Here is a 15,822-nt window from a genome sequence, read left to right as displayed (position 1 = left end):
CTGGCAATACCCCAAGTAAAATGCTATAAATACAGTGTTTTTACAAATTCTACTTATGCCAAAATGTTTATCATACTATTGTTATTCTATTTTATCCATAATAATTTGATTTTTCTGCAATAAACATAATAATTTTCGAAAAAAACATAGTTGCGAAGAAGTTCTCTGCGGTAATTGCATCCAATTCCAACCGAAGTTCAATCATCACTGGAGAGCTTCGGCCGGATGTTGGCCGGAACGATGCGTGCGGGGGGGGGTGAGGAGAGAGAGTGAAGCATACTACACAGCGTGCTTATAATTTGTCGTTATATTATGGGAAGAAAACAAAGAATGTTTACAAAATTCAGACATTAAAAAACAATATAAAAAATCACATAACGTTGAATGAACAGTTTGGACAGTAAAACTTTTTTACCTCGTGTTTATGTATCAAACATATAAATTCGTCACAAACAACACACTTTATTTTGTTTTTTTTTTGTCAGATTTGCGGGGGCAGAAATTACAGCGACCTCGTTGTGTAGGTGGATTGAAAGCTGAAGTACATGGTTTATCTAAGGGGAATTCTTCCCCCATTTCATCTGCAAATAAGCTAAATGCCTTTTGATGGAGCTTATCATTTGATTTTAATCTGCTTCGTTTTCTTGCATTATCTGTCACGAGCTCCATGGCCAATTGTTGAATAAATTTTCTTCTCTTACTTCTGTCATTTTGTTTCCATTCTGGATTTTTTTAAGCCAAAGAAAATAAGAATTCAATGCCGCCATATCAAGGATTTCAAAAAAAATTCTAAGTGGCCATCTCCTTGTAGACCGGGCGCATGAATATTCTCTCGTCATTTTATCTCCCAAATCAACTCCACCTTTAGTTTTGTTGTAATGCAAAATTATTTCCGATTTTTTCTTATATCCAATGTCGACGCTTTTGTTATAAAACTCTGTCGTTAGAAGATTTACAGCAGTTTTAATTTTAGGAACATACGATACCAGGGTCATATTATTCGAAAACCCAAACAGTGAGGAAAATAACTCTCGTGAAGGAGATTACTGAAATGCTACAGGTATTTCTCTTTTGTTGCTTCTCATTGTCCCCGTGAGAGAAAGTCCTTCCGCCATCAATGATTGTGCTAAGGCCACAGATGTGAAAAAATTGTCGACTGTAATTCCTCGTCCACTGCCAAAATACGGTGTGGCCATCTCCATCACAACTCTATGACCTTGATTCACCTCCCGTACATTGTTAATTTTGCCCGTGTAAATCTGTGCATTACAAATATATCCACTATCGGCTTCTGCCGCCACCTATATTTTTATTCCATACCTCCCTGGCTTACTTTTTATATACACCTTAAATGGGCAGCTAGGCGCTCATCTATTGATAAGTGGGATCCAGGTGAATAATTTATCGTGCAATTTTCCACAAACTGTTCACAAAATAATTTTATTGCCTCATGTTTATGGCCAGACAGAGCCATCCTTTCATTTCTCGTAGCTTTGTTATCAAACCGAATTTTGCTATAAATAAACTGGAACCGGTCACGAGGCATTGCCGCTGCATAAAAGAACTGTTTAAATACTCTGTTGGTTTTCCAAAGCTCACTAACGTGTTGTTTTCTACCTCTATTTTTGCCAGATGCTGATAAAAATCCCATAAAAGCTTGTATTTCGCTTTCTGTTATTGCGTTTCCCATAATACCTCGTTCTTCACAATATTTGTTGGTACAACGTATTATCTCAGTCATCATGGTAGGAGTAATAAAAGAAAAAAACATTTCTTTCATACTCTTTGCAGCTGCTAGTGGTCCAGCTATAACAGATGTTGATCTTATTATGTTGTGGGAATGGGTTTTTGAAGAAGGTGGAGGAATATCTGTCCATCTGTAGCCTGATTTGGAAGTGAACAAATTTTCTTCGTCATTTCTACTGTTGTCTTCTATATCTACGGACTCCACGCTGAAAGTTCTTTGATTATATAGTTATCTGTGTCGGAAACATCATCTTTATTTTCTAACCCTAAATCGCTTTCATCATCACTTAAAGATACATCAGTGTCCGTATCGTTCAGAAGTTGCTCAATCATATCATCTGTCAATTGTTTTCCACTCATTGTTAGGGTAAAGTTTATAAATATTAAAATTATGACAATTTAATTACAGTGTAAAAAGGCAGATTTTTATAAAATAAATGTAAAAATGCGATGCACCAAGAAATGTTAGTAGATAATTTGAATAATTTATAATTTTTCTTAGCAACGAGAAAAAACACTCTGTATTTGCCTAATAACGTTTGGGTATTGGGAACACAACACACACACGTGCAAACTTGGCGATGTACCACCGATAATTAAACTGTGGAGCGCTAGTAAAGAAATTGATACCCCCTTCGGAACGGGACAGTTAACTAAAATTTATTTTGATTACAAATCCTGATGAAAAGAATAATAAAACTTGTTAATACTTTAATATAAAAGTTAATACATGTGAAACATAGTACATATGGTAGTATTTAGAGCATTTAAAAGCAATAAAAAGTATCTGCACATTATAATATTGTTTATTTATATACAATAGTTATATTTTCAAAGGACTCGTATACATTAGTATTACACTGTACGCTCATGCAAGTACAGGTATGCAACCTCGAGGGCCTTAGCCAATGCTTCTATTTTTATTTCCTTACGTATCTAATATTCCTTCTCCAATTCTTTTCCTTCATAGCTTTAATGTCGTTCGCCTAGAATTCCTTAACAACGGCATTTGTATTTCTTCAAATATACGAGTATTACTACGCCCCTTGTATTTGGTGTAAAAGACTGATCAACCTGCTTTCATATAATTATTGGTCAATGTAGTGCCCTATTCGCCATTTGGGTGCGAAAAGAGATTAAAGAAAAAAGAACAATATTACACTAACTTCTGCCCTGTGTGTAGTGATTCCGTATTTATATCCATGATAGTCCTAACGTAAAAACAAGCACGATTTCTGAGCCTTGATTCGCTACTGGGTGATAACGTTACGATATACATATGTAGAAGGTTCCTATCGACTGTATTTTAAATTCTGCATACTAACATGCCTCTATATACAACATTTTGAGTGTGTCCAAATATTTGTTCACAAAATCTGGATTATCTCCAATTACAAGTGTTGTAAATAAATTATCTGGTCAAATTATAAGCTTAAATAATAAAAATGGTATTTTCTGGCATTTCTCATGTGTGTGATTATAATCCAGGATTCGGACCTCACAAACTAATATAAGAGTTTCTGCTTAGTAAAAAGCTTCTTTACATCTCACCAATAGATGTCTCTAGTGAAGTTCTAGTGATTCAAGAACAAGGTTTCTAAATTGGTTCATATATATAGAATTTCCAAGAATTTGAGTAGTGTGGTTGTCAATAAAGGGTAGAATTGGTGAATGCTACACATGTGTAAAGTGATCACTTAAACCAGCCTATGACGGTCGTCAGCCCCGTAAATGCCCAGACTTCTATATTCTTCTTCATCTTTGATGAGATGTCAAAAATAATATGCCTCCATGTATGCTAAAAGTAAAAAATAAGTACTTTATTAACGTAAATGCAACAAGTATTACAACATTCATTATATCCCAATGGCAGATCTACGCATTGGTAATATCAAATCAATAAAATCTCTTAAATAATATTCGCACATACGCAATGCTGTTTAGAATCTATAAAATATGTCATTACGTTGCGGTTTACGTAAACATGTGTGGTTAAAGAAACGCGTTAATTTTTACTACTTAACCACACTAATACACACGGAATCGCGCTGCTGGATTTACATTATAAAGTAAAGTAAATAATGTATTTATAATGTAAAAACATTATTCTGGGCTGGTATTACAAACGTGGTGTTTAGGTAGCATAAATAATTTTAATACCACTTCTAGATCTTTAGATTTTTAACGATTTTGACACTTTGGAACCGGTAGTCAAAGCATATTATCAGGAAGCTAATATTACCGATTATGATAATAATACATGGTCATCGAAAAACAATGCCAACATTTAAAATAACTAATATTAAAAAAAAGTATTACAGGTAATTCAATAGTTTTGAATATTTTTATTGTAGTTTAGTATGTTTCGATGTGTGCACCAATTTCGGGAACAAATTATTGGTCCTTTTTTTCGTAGAAAGACCATTACAAGCCTAGTTTAGTTGTGCTGTCTCAAATTGAACAAATCGAACAACAGACTGGACAGCAAATTATTTTTATGCAAGATAGGGCTCCACCTCACTACTAAAGTACGAAAAAAATTTTTCCGCATATTGAGCAGTTATTTGAAATGTTGTTATCAATTTTCGATCACCTTTAAATACTGATTATTTTAATAGTATTTTTTCCGAGTAAATAAAAAAACACTGTGTAGTTGAGAGGTTTTGACACGTTTTGAGGAAGAAGAAGGAGACTGAAGTGACTATAATTTTGTGTAATTCTTGAGTGAAAAGGTTGTCAAAAACACTCACCATCTCGTTGAGGCATGAGTTCATAGAACTCAAAATTAATAGGTGTATTTCTTGAATGTTTTTCGCAGATACTTTGTGGCACATTTTATAAACTTTATTAAAAATAAAACAACTTTGTTTAAGCCAATTTTTATTGGTACACTTTTTCCAACCGGCTTCGACAAGAATCTTGTCATCACCAGGGTTTATGTACTAATTCTAAAACATTGAAATACTCATAGTTAAGTTATAGTTAATTACCCTTCCCTTACGATGCCAAAAACTTCCACGCACTCCTGATGATGACAAGGTTCTTGTCGAAACCGGTTGGAAAAAGTGTACCAATAAAAAGTGGTTAAAACAAAGTTGTTTTCTTTTATAAAGTTAATATTTTAGTTTTACGATTTTACTTGTGAGTTTACACAGCATATAAATTTACTTATGTACTAGGTATATAGTGTCTTATCTATATTGTATATACTTAACAATCAATAACTGAGTTCTTAGCTGATTAGCGTCCGATGATAAGGCGGTGTTCAAGGTCAAGGGCTTGTCGAGCGTAGCGGGTCCAGATGTGGAAGTCATAAAATAATGCATTGGAAGACTGTGTTTGTACCTGAAAGGTATTAAGGAGACATCAGTCTTGTTAACCTTAATCCCATGTCCCAAAATGAGTAATGCAAAATGGAAATTTTCAACGTGAATATTATATATGTGACTCATGAATGTAATGTGTTTAAATAAATAAATATATCTGGACCGTTTGATCCGAGATGTCGCGGATGAAGGGGTTTATGGAAAAATCGACTATTTTAAGGTCCCTTTAAAATTTATATGTGAATTAATCTAGTTAATTTTATCAAGTAATTCTTTTGTACCATTTACTTTTGAAATGCTTATTGAATGGTCTAGAGTACAGACCTTTTCATATTCTTTGTTGTTACTTTTATGACTTATTTTTATATCATCCATAGGGTCGGGACATGGACCATATTACTTCTAAACTGTTAGAGTTTATAGTACTGTCTCTCTTTGAGTACAATTATTTAACAGGGTACATACAAATTAACTAACGTCGGACGTGAGGTAACAATGAACATCCTTACTCTAGTACTATCATTACTTAATAATTACTTAATCGTTACTTAATACGAGGCATGTTAAAAAAGTGAGTGTATCTACAACTGTGACAGAGCGGTGTGGCGTACTTTTCTTTCCGCCTAACCCTACGTGGAAGCGGCGTGATGATTAGTTATTTTTATTGTTAATACAGTTCTTAGTTATTCTTTCCATTGCATGTGGTGAGCCATAGCACAAATATCTTAATGCCCTCTTCAAAGAAATCTTCCATCAGCTCGTTCCCCCAATTCATAACCGTTTTCTGCACCAGCTTGTTGAAAAGGTAATCTGAAGGCCCCAAGTCGGGGGTGGTTCAAAACATCCCAACCAAATGAGTCCAAGAGCGTCTTGGTGGCTAAGGCTATGTGAGGACTATGCGTTTTCATGCAACAAGCACACTTCTCTCGTCAGTATTCCCCTCCTTTTGTTTTTAATGCTCCTTTTGAGTTTTTTTAGGGTCTCACAATACTGTCGTGCATTGATGGTTCTCTCCCAAGGTAGAAATTCAACCAAAATTATGCCTTTTTAATCCCAAAACATGATTTTTAAATCCGAAATGGCCAACCAAAAGGTCGATCGCAACGGAAAAATTGGTAAAATATATTCTTTCTATAGTTATTGGATATAAACCTAGAAAGATAATATGTTTTATTTCGTTCGTTATATACCTCATAGATTCATATGATTACAGTTAATCGTAAGGAAATTTAATATTAATTTTCAGAAGCTGGGAAATTTGAATTAATTTATGTTCGATACTCACTTTACTTTTCTTATGGCATTAATGTATTCCCCTTAGATGTTAAATAGGTCAGGGGAGAGTACGTATATGCATCCCTGCCTTACACTTTTCTCAGTGGAGAAACTTGCAGTGTTTATGCCATTGATTCTTATGATTGCCTTACTATGGGCGTAAAGCCCATGGATGATTTTTATCAAATGGAATGGGACTCCCATCTTTATGAGTACTTTCCACAGATGTTCCCACATCACGCAATCAAAAGCTTTCTTGTTATCATAAAACAACTGTTGTATCCATTTATTTTAATATTTCATTCAAAAATGTTTTGTCATGCACGTGTAGTTGTTCGGTATTATCAACCTTGATATTTTGTCAAAATCAAAACTGGTTTGCCAAATTACCGATTTAAAAAATAGATTTAAGTATTTATTGTTTCTAAAACTTCACTTTAAAAACCTGATAACTACTCAAAACTTGTTTCTGTTATTTTCCCTGTATTTTATTTGAGTTTCATCCTCCAACGCGTTTGGATCAATGTTTTTTGTGGAAGTTGTATAATTCGTTATATTAAAAACTAAAGTGAATATCAAACAAATGTTTCAAATCTAGGTTTATGAATTTGAATTACTGCTTTATTGGTTTCTTTTTATTAAGGTAAAATTAATATGTATATTGAAATACTAATACAAACGAAATAAGTACACTCAAAACATTTTTGATTTTAACTCATTTAATTCCTAATTTAATTACTTATTTAATATAACGTTAATTTCACAATTTTCCAGAGTTTTTTTGAGGGTGGAGGGTGAGGAATATTAAAAAAAAACATGTTTTTGTCAATAACCTGCGCAGTAATAGCTTTAGTGCTGGCGTACATATTGAATAAATATGTAATATTCGGGTATTGGAAGAAAAAAGGAATCTTCAGTCCACCGGCAACGTTTTTCATCGGCCACATGGGAGAAGCTGCCTTGGCGAACAGGAATTTCGGAGAATTCATTCACAATTGGTACAATGAAACCAAACGCCACCCATACGTCGGACTGTTCCTGTATTTCGCGAAGGTTTTACTCGTCAACGATTTAGATTTGGTAAAAAGAGTTTTGTTGAAAGATTACAACTATTTCCAAGGGCACGGATTTAAAATAAATAAATGGGCGGATCCTTTATCCCAACATTTGTTTAATTTAGACGGAGAGGAATGGAAAATACTTCGGACTAAATTTACTCCGACTTTTACGACTGCGAAAATCAAAAACATGTTCTCGACCATCACAGCTTCGAGTGACAATATGCTGGATTTTATAAAACGAGAAGTGGAAATCGATAACATTATATGTGTTAAAGAACTAATGGCGAAATTGACTAGCGATGTGATCGCGTCTTGCGCTTTTGGCATTCCGCTAAATAGTTTCGAGGATCCTGATAACGAATTCCGGAGAATGGGTAAAAAAGCGATCTCTACAGATGGTATTGTAAAGTTGGGTCTCGATATGTGTTCTTTCGTAGCCCCTGAATTGACGAAAAGGATCCCCATCAGCCAAAACTTTAGCGATGTTATAAAGTTTTTTAACAGAATCGTACGAGAAACAATCGGTTACAGAGAAACTAATAATATTGTCAAAAATGACTTTCTTCAACTCTTGATTGAGATGAAAAACAGTGACGTTAATTCAGGTAAATGTTTGTTCATAAGTACTATTAATAGAAATGATGAGGAATATCAAGGAGGGGCTATTGACTTCTCTTGTAACGAGAATAATTCGTTACAGAATTTTACTCGTGTGAAAAACTCGTTGAGCGAAATAAATTAGTGTACGCTATATACTCGTAAACGTTAGATATTAGTGTATATTACCCGTATAAATACGATACTGCGTTCCTTGCCGAAAAATATACGGTTTTTTATAACGTTTATTTATATTATTTTTTGACATCTCATCAAAGATGAAGAAGAATATGGAAGTCTGGGCTTTTACGAGGCTGACGACCGTCATAGGCTGGTTTAAATGATCATTTTACACACGTGTAACATTCACAAATTCTACCCATTATTGACAACCACACTACTCAAATTCTTGGAAGTTCTATATATATGATCCAATTTTGAAACAGTTCTTGAATCACTAAAACTTCACTAGAGACATCCATTGGTGACATAAAATGCCCAAACTTCCACATTCTTCTTCATCTTTGATGAGATGTCAAAAAATAATATGAAAAACTCATAATTGGAGATAATCCAGATTTGTGAACAAGTATTTGGACACACTCAAAATGTTGTAAACGTTTATTCAAATAAAATTACACATAAATTGTTAAGGAGCGTTTCAACCTGGACTGTGATTTCGTTTTGCAAAAAACAATATAATATCGAAATAACTAGTTTATTATTTGCGAATTTATGTAAAAAAATCATTCTTTTAACTTGAAAACCGTCTAAAGACATTTGTTTTTACCAAAGCTTTAAAATGTGATGAAAATTTGACACAGCACAACTATTGAATACATTTCGCTCACTCCTTTCAAGGACGTCATAAATCAAAAAACTTGATTTTTCAGGAGAACGTTTTTAAAGCTTAAAAATATAACACAATGTATCAAAAATAAATATCGAGCCACTAATTGAACTTTTTTACTGTGCAATAGATCTTTTTAAGTAAAACCTGAAGGTTTTTTCTCCATTTAGTAAAAATATTTAGTAAATTTAAAAAAATAATTAAACAATACATTTTCTTCAAAATGCAAAAACAACACTTTCTGCCCTGTAGCGGGTAAATATAAAGTTAAAAATACACCTCTTTCGATGGGATATAGTACATTTTCTGGGCATTCCGAAAACATGCACAACTGAAAATTGACGTTTTTTGATTTATGACGTTCTTGAAAGGAGTGAGCGATTTGTAGAACTCATAGCCACCTCCTTATTAGTGATGTTTCTCAATGAACGATGCAATAGCTACCCACGCTTTCAGCATTCCTCTTAGCATCACAAAAATATCTCACTATGACTTCCGACTGCTTCCTTTATTTTCAGGCAAGCATCTTTCAATGCAAGAAATAACTGCCCAAGTATTCCTTTTCTTTCTGGCCGGCTACGAGACGTCTTCTACAACCCTAAGCTATGCCCTTTTAGAGCTAGCCAAGAATCCTGATATCCAAGATGAACTAAGGAAAGAAATAATCGAAGTTCAAAACCAAAACGATGGAAGCATTTCCTACGACACCATTGACAAATTTACATACCTGACTAAAGTAATACAAGGTACCTATTTATAGATTAACAAAAAAATCATAATATTCTGAATTGATTGAAAGTAAGGCTTGTATGACCAGAGGCGTGATTTTCAATTTTTGTATAAATAATTACAAATATTACCTGTGAAGGGTATTTTATGGTTAAAAATAATCTCGCAGCACATGTTTCATTCGTTGCATCAAAATAAATAAGAGGTGATTCAACTAAATTCATATTTGCTGATGGACATTAGAACCAATATTTCATAATAAATATGAGACAAGAACGTTAGAATACATTATCCCCTAAGCCATTTGATATGTTGACGAAGACCTAAAAATAATAAATAAAAGAAAATAAAAAAATACACGAATAAATAAAGGTATAAAGCCTTTGTTTTACTTTTTTTATTTTTCAGTTTAAACACTTGTAAAGATGTAAGTCACAGATTATTATAGACTTTTTTTTCGTCTTAATACTATCATTAACTTTATTTTAAGAACCCGATGATAAACTGGTCGGATTGCAGATTATCGGGACTTGACAATTTTATGTTTTTATGAGTTTTTTAATGTTTTTAATATAAAAAAGACTAAATTTAATATATGATCTGAACAAACACTGAAAAAATACTTTTATGTAATCCCCAGGGACTTTTGAGTGTTGTCATCTTCGTCTTCAGAGATGACTGAATGATGATGAATAAATAAAATACTTCTAATTCAGAACGCATATGACTCAAGTTATAAAAGTAAAATTTATTTGTGAATTTATTGGACCTTTATAAATAATTACAGCTTTAGCTTAAGTGAAGCATAGGATGTTTTTTTACAGGTATAGAAATTAAAATTTCCCCGCAATAAATTGATGGTGGAACCCGCCGTGTGGCATGTTGCGCCATCTTGTTAAAACCATAGCTCTGTCACATCGATGCCATGTAACTAAGATACGAAGAAGTCAGTAATCATGGTTCTGTAGCGCCTCCATTGTCTTTAAAAAAATATGGGCCAAAGATTCCACCTGCCCATAAAGTGACTTTTAATGGATGTAAGGGCGTCTCGACAAAAGCTTCTGGGTTTTCTCCGATCCAAATTCGGCAATTCTGCTTATTGACATAGCCATTTAACCAAAAATGTGCCTCACCGGTGAACTATATTTTGGGTTGAAAAAGAGGATCAGGCTGAATATTGTTTTCGGTCCATTCGCCGAACCTACGACGCGCATAATGGTAATTCAGTCTATTCACGGTGAAATGGCAAAACGTCCTGACTACTAATCAACTGACCACTGTCAAATTGGCAGTCTGTAGAATAAATTTTGCCAGTTTAGAAACCAAACCTCTAAAAACACTCATATAAACACGTTATTTTCAAGGGTAGAATAATTTTTACCAAATTTTCAGAAACATTGAGATTGTACCCCCCTGCCCCGTTCCACTTGCGATACTGCACTCAGAACTATACTGTTCCCGACACAAATCATTTGATTGAAAAGGGTGTAAAAGTGCTCATTCCAGTACTGGGGATACACAGAGACCCTGACATTTACCCTGACCCATTGAAGTTTGATCCTGAGCGATTCACTCCTGAAAACATAGCCAAACGGCATCCATTTGCGTACATTCCATTTGGAGAAGGACCTAGGACTTGCATTGGTAAGAGATAATGTCATAAATTAATATTTAACATCAAAGATCTGCCTAAAATCTTTCGATACATACGAGTAGATTTGAAATTGAACACACAACATACAGATATTTTTCGTTTGTAGTACTGTGCCGGAGGTCCTGAGTTCTACTTAGTTTTTCAATTTTCATTACACATGAGTAAACAATGGTTTCATTTAGATTATTTTAATTTTCACGCACCAATATTGAGTCAATTATTCTGAATTTTATAACCGTTACTGCAGACAGTTATTGACATAAGAATTTATTTAAATAAAAAGAGTTACTATCATACGAACGCAACTAAGATATATATTTTCTCTCTTTTTCCAGGTAGGCGCTTCGCTATGGTTGAAATGAAATGGGCTTTAATAACAGTAATCCTGCACTTTCAACTTTCAACTTGTGAAAGGACTTTACCCATAAAATTTAAAAAACGTGGATTCTTTTTACACTCTGTTGGAGACATTTTCTTAGAGTTTACATCTTTGAATCAAATGTGATTCTAGATAGAGCTAAAATCATCGAAATAAAAAATATTATTGACGAGTGAATATTGCCATGGAATGTTAATACATTCCATGGCAATATTCACTCGTCAATAATATTTTTTATGTCCATCGAGGTTCCGATGTAATCATCGGGACCTCGATATAACGAAACTCGAGATTAAAAAAATGGTTTAGTGATTTGTTATAGTGAGATTTGGATGGCTAAAAATCCGTTATATTGAGGTTCACTCAATATAACGGATTTTTTAACGGAGTTGTTTAAATGTATATAACGAATTGCTAGTAATACCTGGTTTTGACGATTAATATGTGTGATATGAGAAATAATATAGTAAACACATCTTTATTGAAACATATACGTACTACTTCTATGTACACAGTTATATTTTAACGCAAAATACTTCTTTTAGGTGATGGCATTTAGACAAAAACAGTGAAAAATAATAACAATTGTACTAATGAATTGTTTTTTTTTTTTATTTCCTGTCCTAAATCCCTGGTAAAAAGAAAAAAAGGCTACAAAATAAAATAATTGAATTCAAGCATATAATTTCTTATCCGATATTTACCGACTATTTTAGAAAATAATTAAATATAATGACAGCTTGCGAGATCTGTGCATTAAATTTGAAAGCTTGCATGGCTTAAATTTCTAACATACAAAAATTTATATTTAATATTTTTGACAATATCCCCGCCGTCAGGATGGCCGAGCGGTCTAAGGCGCTGCGTTCAGGTCGCAGTCCACTTCTGTGGGCGTGGGTTCGAATCCCACTTCTGACAAATCGCTTTTTGCTTTTTAAGGATCGGATTTTATGACAAATTCTATTAAAAGCTTTTATTATTGGATATTTAACTAATAACAATAGCCAATATTTACATTACGCATCTAATCTAAATGTATAAAATAAAGCTAGTGAAGCTTTTCATCTGACCGATAGATGGCTATATAGTAAATCAAAAAGTAATAGACATTCTAAACTTTTTATTGTTATTTTATCTTTTTTTAAAAATAATTCAGAGATAAAACTAATTGTTCTAAATTTTTTACCTATCAAACGTTTTGTGAAAAGGGAATAGGAAAACCGAAAATATATCAGGCGCTTTAAGCATATTTATTATAAGCTTTGAGCTTTCAGCAATAGATGTCAAGAATATGCACAATAATAGAGATTTCTTAACTTTTATTTTCATAGAGGTATTTATTAATATTTTAATTATTTTATTAAGCTACCAATAATCACATAAAATCGGAAGGAATTTATGGTTAGTAAAAAGAGTCTGTATTTTAAAAAATTGTTTTCTTTCTCCATTTCTAAATTTTATTTTTGTATAAATGTCAGACCGTAATAATTTTATTTTAATGACTTGATGATGGAATGCATATTCCGAAACCAATAGTCACGAATAAGTGTTTATCAAAGTGGTATTACACAAAGTGAACGATGAATGATAAGGAGAGTGTTATATTACCATACCACAAAGTTTTACAATTCTTTTAATATGCAAAATATTAAAAAAAGGTTTTCTTTCATATTCGTTGATTTTGACGTTTTTGCCGAATGTACAAAATATTTTAAAGCAACAAAAAAATCTTGTAAAATATTTGTTTATTGATTATATTTTTACTATGCGTAATGTAAAATACACGGTCCATATTATTCTTTTTCTTCATGAGTCCTGTGACCTCTGCTGCTGGATATAGGCCTCTTCCCTTCTTTCCATTGTGTCCGGTTGGTTGCTGTTTGTAGCCAGTTTTTACCCCCCACAGCGACTATGTCGTCGAACCATCACTTTCGATACCTATTTCGTTCTCTATGGTTTCTATCGTAGAATTATTGGGGTCCATCATTCCATCTGTCCATATTATTGCCTAAACGGAATTATAATTTTAAAATAACGTGTTTTTTGAATTCATATATTAGCGTATAAAATCAAAGCAGCAAAAAATACCATTTTTCCAGTTTCAATTAAATCGGGCGACACAAAAAAGGCATCAGCTTAATGGAATTGTCATCCCCACAGCACCAACTCACCCCCACAATATTTACAATTTATTTCGCTACACGTTTGCGGGGGGCAACGTACAACGCAATGTCGAAATTTATACACATCGTAATACAATAATGTATAACTCACAGACCGAATAATACTCATAATAACTGAAATACCAACCCCCCCACCACGTGACCCCACACCACTTCTGCTCACCACCACCAAGACCCCTAATAACCCACACAAACACACGTGCAAATGTGGCCTATTCTGCCAAAAATACTTAATATTATTTGATTTGTAATTTTTATTTATTTATTTTATTTGTTAGGGAATTGTACAGCTTTACATTTAAAAAAGTATATACATGAAAAATAATTACATTAACAATAATAAACATTACATTACTTCTTCTTCTTCTTCTTCTTATTATAGGCCTTGCGGCCTGTTTTTAAGAAGGATTAGCCTCCTGCGATGTCGATTCCCAGCTATCGACCCATCTCTTTGGTGGTCTGCCCGGGAGTCGTCTACATTACATTACATTAACAAAAATAATTACATTCATAAAAATGAAAGCCAATTAAGCAATTCCACATTTATGTTATAATAACTAATTATAACATAAATGTGGAATTGTTTAATCGGCTTTATTTAAAAACATTAAGATATATAAAAAAAGAGTGTGTGTGTGTGTGTGTGAGGAAAAAAAAGAATTTTGTGAAGTTTTCAGTAGTTCGTTGAAAAGACTTGTAACTTATATTGATACATAAATCTCAAAACAAGATTTAACATTATATATAATAATCATAGCAAGTATAATATGTATAATTTTATAAACATAAGTACTTACATTAAGACATCTCAACATACATAACATAGACGAAGAAGAATATGGAAAACTGGGTATTTACATATTGCATTTTTTTGACATCTAAACATGATGAAACTGCATAAAATTGAAAATTATGTTTTCTGGCATTTCCCAGTTTGTAAAAACGGGTTTTCGCAATCGGGATCGGGGTTCGCATCTTGTATACATCTAAATCTTTATTTAGTCTTTGCTATATCAAGCTTTCTAAATCTAACATTGATGGCTCTTGTGAACTCATTTGTACAGTGTCATGAGATTAACGATTTATGTAGGAGATTAAATATTTTGAGTTGTGTGGTTGTCAACCATGGGTAGGATGGTGAATATTGCACGAGTGAAAAGTGATCACTTAACCAGACTATGAAAATTGATCACAGCATATTAGGTCATTGTTCCGCAAAGTGTGTGCCGCGGCACAATATTGATTAGTTGGTGTGCCGTGGAAAAAAGTCTAGTTATGTGAAAATAACACAATTGCTCCAATTTTTGATTGGTAGTGCTCAGTTAATAGGCTCGCATTATATGTTAAATTTGTTAATTCGATAATACGGTAAATATGGCAAATTTGCACCCCTGAAATTTCTTAAATTAGTAGGTGTACCTTGAATAGAAAAAGTTTGCGGAAAACTGTATTAGGTCATAAGCTATGGACCAAGACGATCATAATTCTTCTTCATTCTTCTTCATCTATGTTTAGATGTATTTTTTTTAACAATCGTGTTCAGAATACCCCCTATCTCTCGTCTCCTTCTCCGTACACCATTTCTGTCAAAATGTGTTTGGGGGACGGTGGAACCTCCCCCAGGGTGGGAGCGAGCGGGACGGCAGACCATTTCCCAGCGTAAGGACCCTCGCGTCGGAGGGGGACGGAGCGACGATATAGCTCTTTGGCATATTCGGAATCCAGATAAGAGGGAGGGGAGAGAAGGTCTTTACTTGTAAGTAAATTTGGGATGCGGTGCGACGTCGCTACTGGTCAAGACAATAAAAAACAAACAGTGGTATAAGTGGTAACATATTATGCCCACTAAAATTAGACCCACTAGAACTCGATGTTACCGATGTTAACTTACTTAATCCATACTAAATATCTACTATGTATATATAAATATATATATATATATATATATATATATATATATATATATATATATATATATATATATATATATATATATATATATATATATATATATATATATAT

At 33.2% G+C, this 15,822-nt stretch overlaps 1 protein-coding gene and 1 non-coding gene across 3 annotated transcripts; both read left to right on the top strand.

Moving 5' to 3' along the window:
- Positions 1–6,832: 6,832 nt before the first annotated feature.
- On the top strand, positions 6,833–12,215 carry LOC148308356 (putative cytochrome P450 6a13). Of its 2 annotated transcripts, XR_015837697.1 has the most exons (6): positions 6,833–6,990; positions 7,122–8,013; positions 9,374–9,601; positions 10,977–11,228; positions 11,574–11,808; positions 11,866–12,215. XR_015837697.1 is itself a non-coding variant. In XM_088261944.1 (4 exons), exons 2-4 carry the CDS (start codon positions 9,388–9,390, stop codon positions 11,741–11,743), a joined length of 636 nt encoding a protein of 211 aa, XP_088118070.1. In that variant the 5' UTR covers positions 6,834–6,990; positions 9,374–9,387; the 3' UTR covers positions 11,744–11,826. The 2 variants fall into 2 exon arrangements, 1 of the variants encoding a protein (XP_088118070.1); XM_088261944.1 differs by lacking the exons at positions 7,122–8,013; positions 11,866–12,215 and having other exon boundaries at positions 6,834–6,990; positions 11,574–11,826.
- A 236-nt stretch (positions 12,216–12,451) lies between these two features.
- TRNAL-CAG (transfer RNA leucine (anticodon CAG)) lies at positions 12,452–12,535 on the top strand. Its single transcript has one exon. It is a non-coding gene; the product is annotated as a tRNA-Leu (tRNA).
- Positions 12,536–15,822: the final 3,287 nt, after the last annotated feature.

The sequence above is a fragment of the Brachycentrus maculatus genome, unplaced genomic scaffold, assembly GCF_059751285.1.
Source record: "Brachycentrus maculatus isolate JH-2025_06_01 unplaced genomic scaffold, ASM5975128v1 h1tg000169l, whole genome shotgun sequence".
Taxonomy (NCBI): domain Eukaryota; kingdom Metazoa; phylum Arthropoda; class Insecta; order Trichoptera; family Brachycentridae; genus Brachycentrus; species Brachycentrus maculatus.
Note: the sequence above shows the minus strand (reverse complement) of the source record. Positions and strands in the feature narration are given on the sequence as shown.

Excerpts from the sequence above, each read along its gene's own strand:
- LOC148308356 (XM_088261944.1), top strand. The coding sequence starts at position 9,388 with ATGCAAGAAATAACTGCCCAAGTATTCCTTTTCTTTCTGGCCGGCTAC. Across the intron at positions 9,602-10,976 it reads CCTGACTAAAGTAATACAAG|AAACATTGAGATTGTACCCC; the intron begins GTACCTATTTAT and ends CCAAATTTTCAG. Across the intron at positions 11,229-11,573 it reads AGGACCTAGGACTTGCATTG|GTAGGCGCTTCGCTATGGTT; the intron begins GTAAGAGATAAT and ends CTCTTTTTCCAG.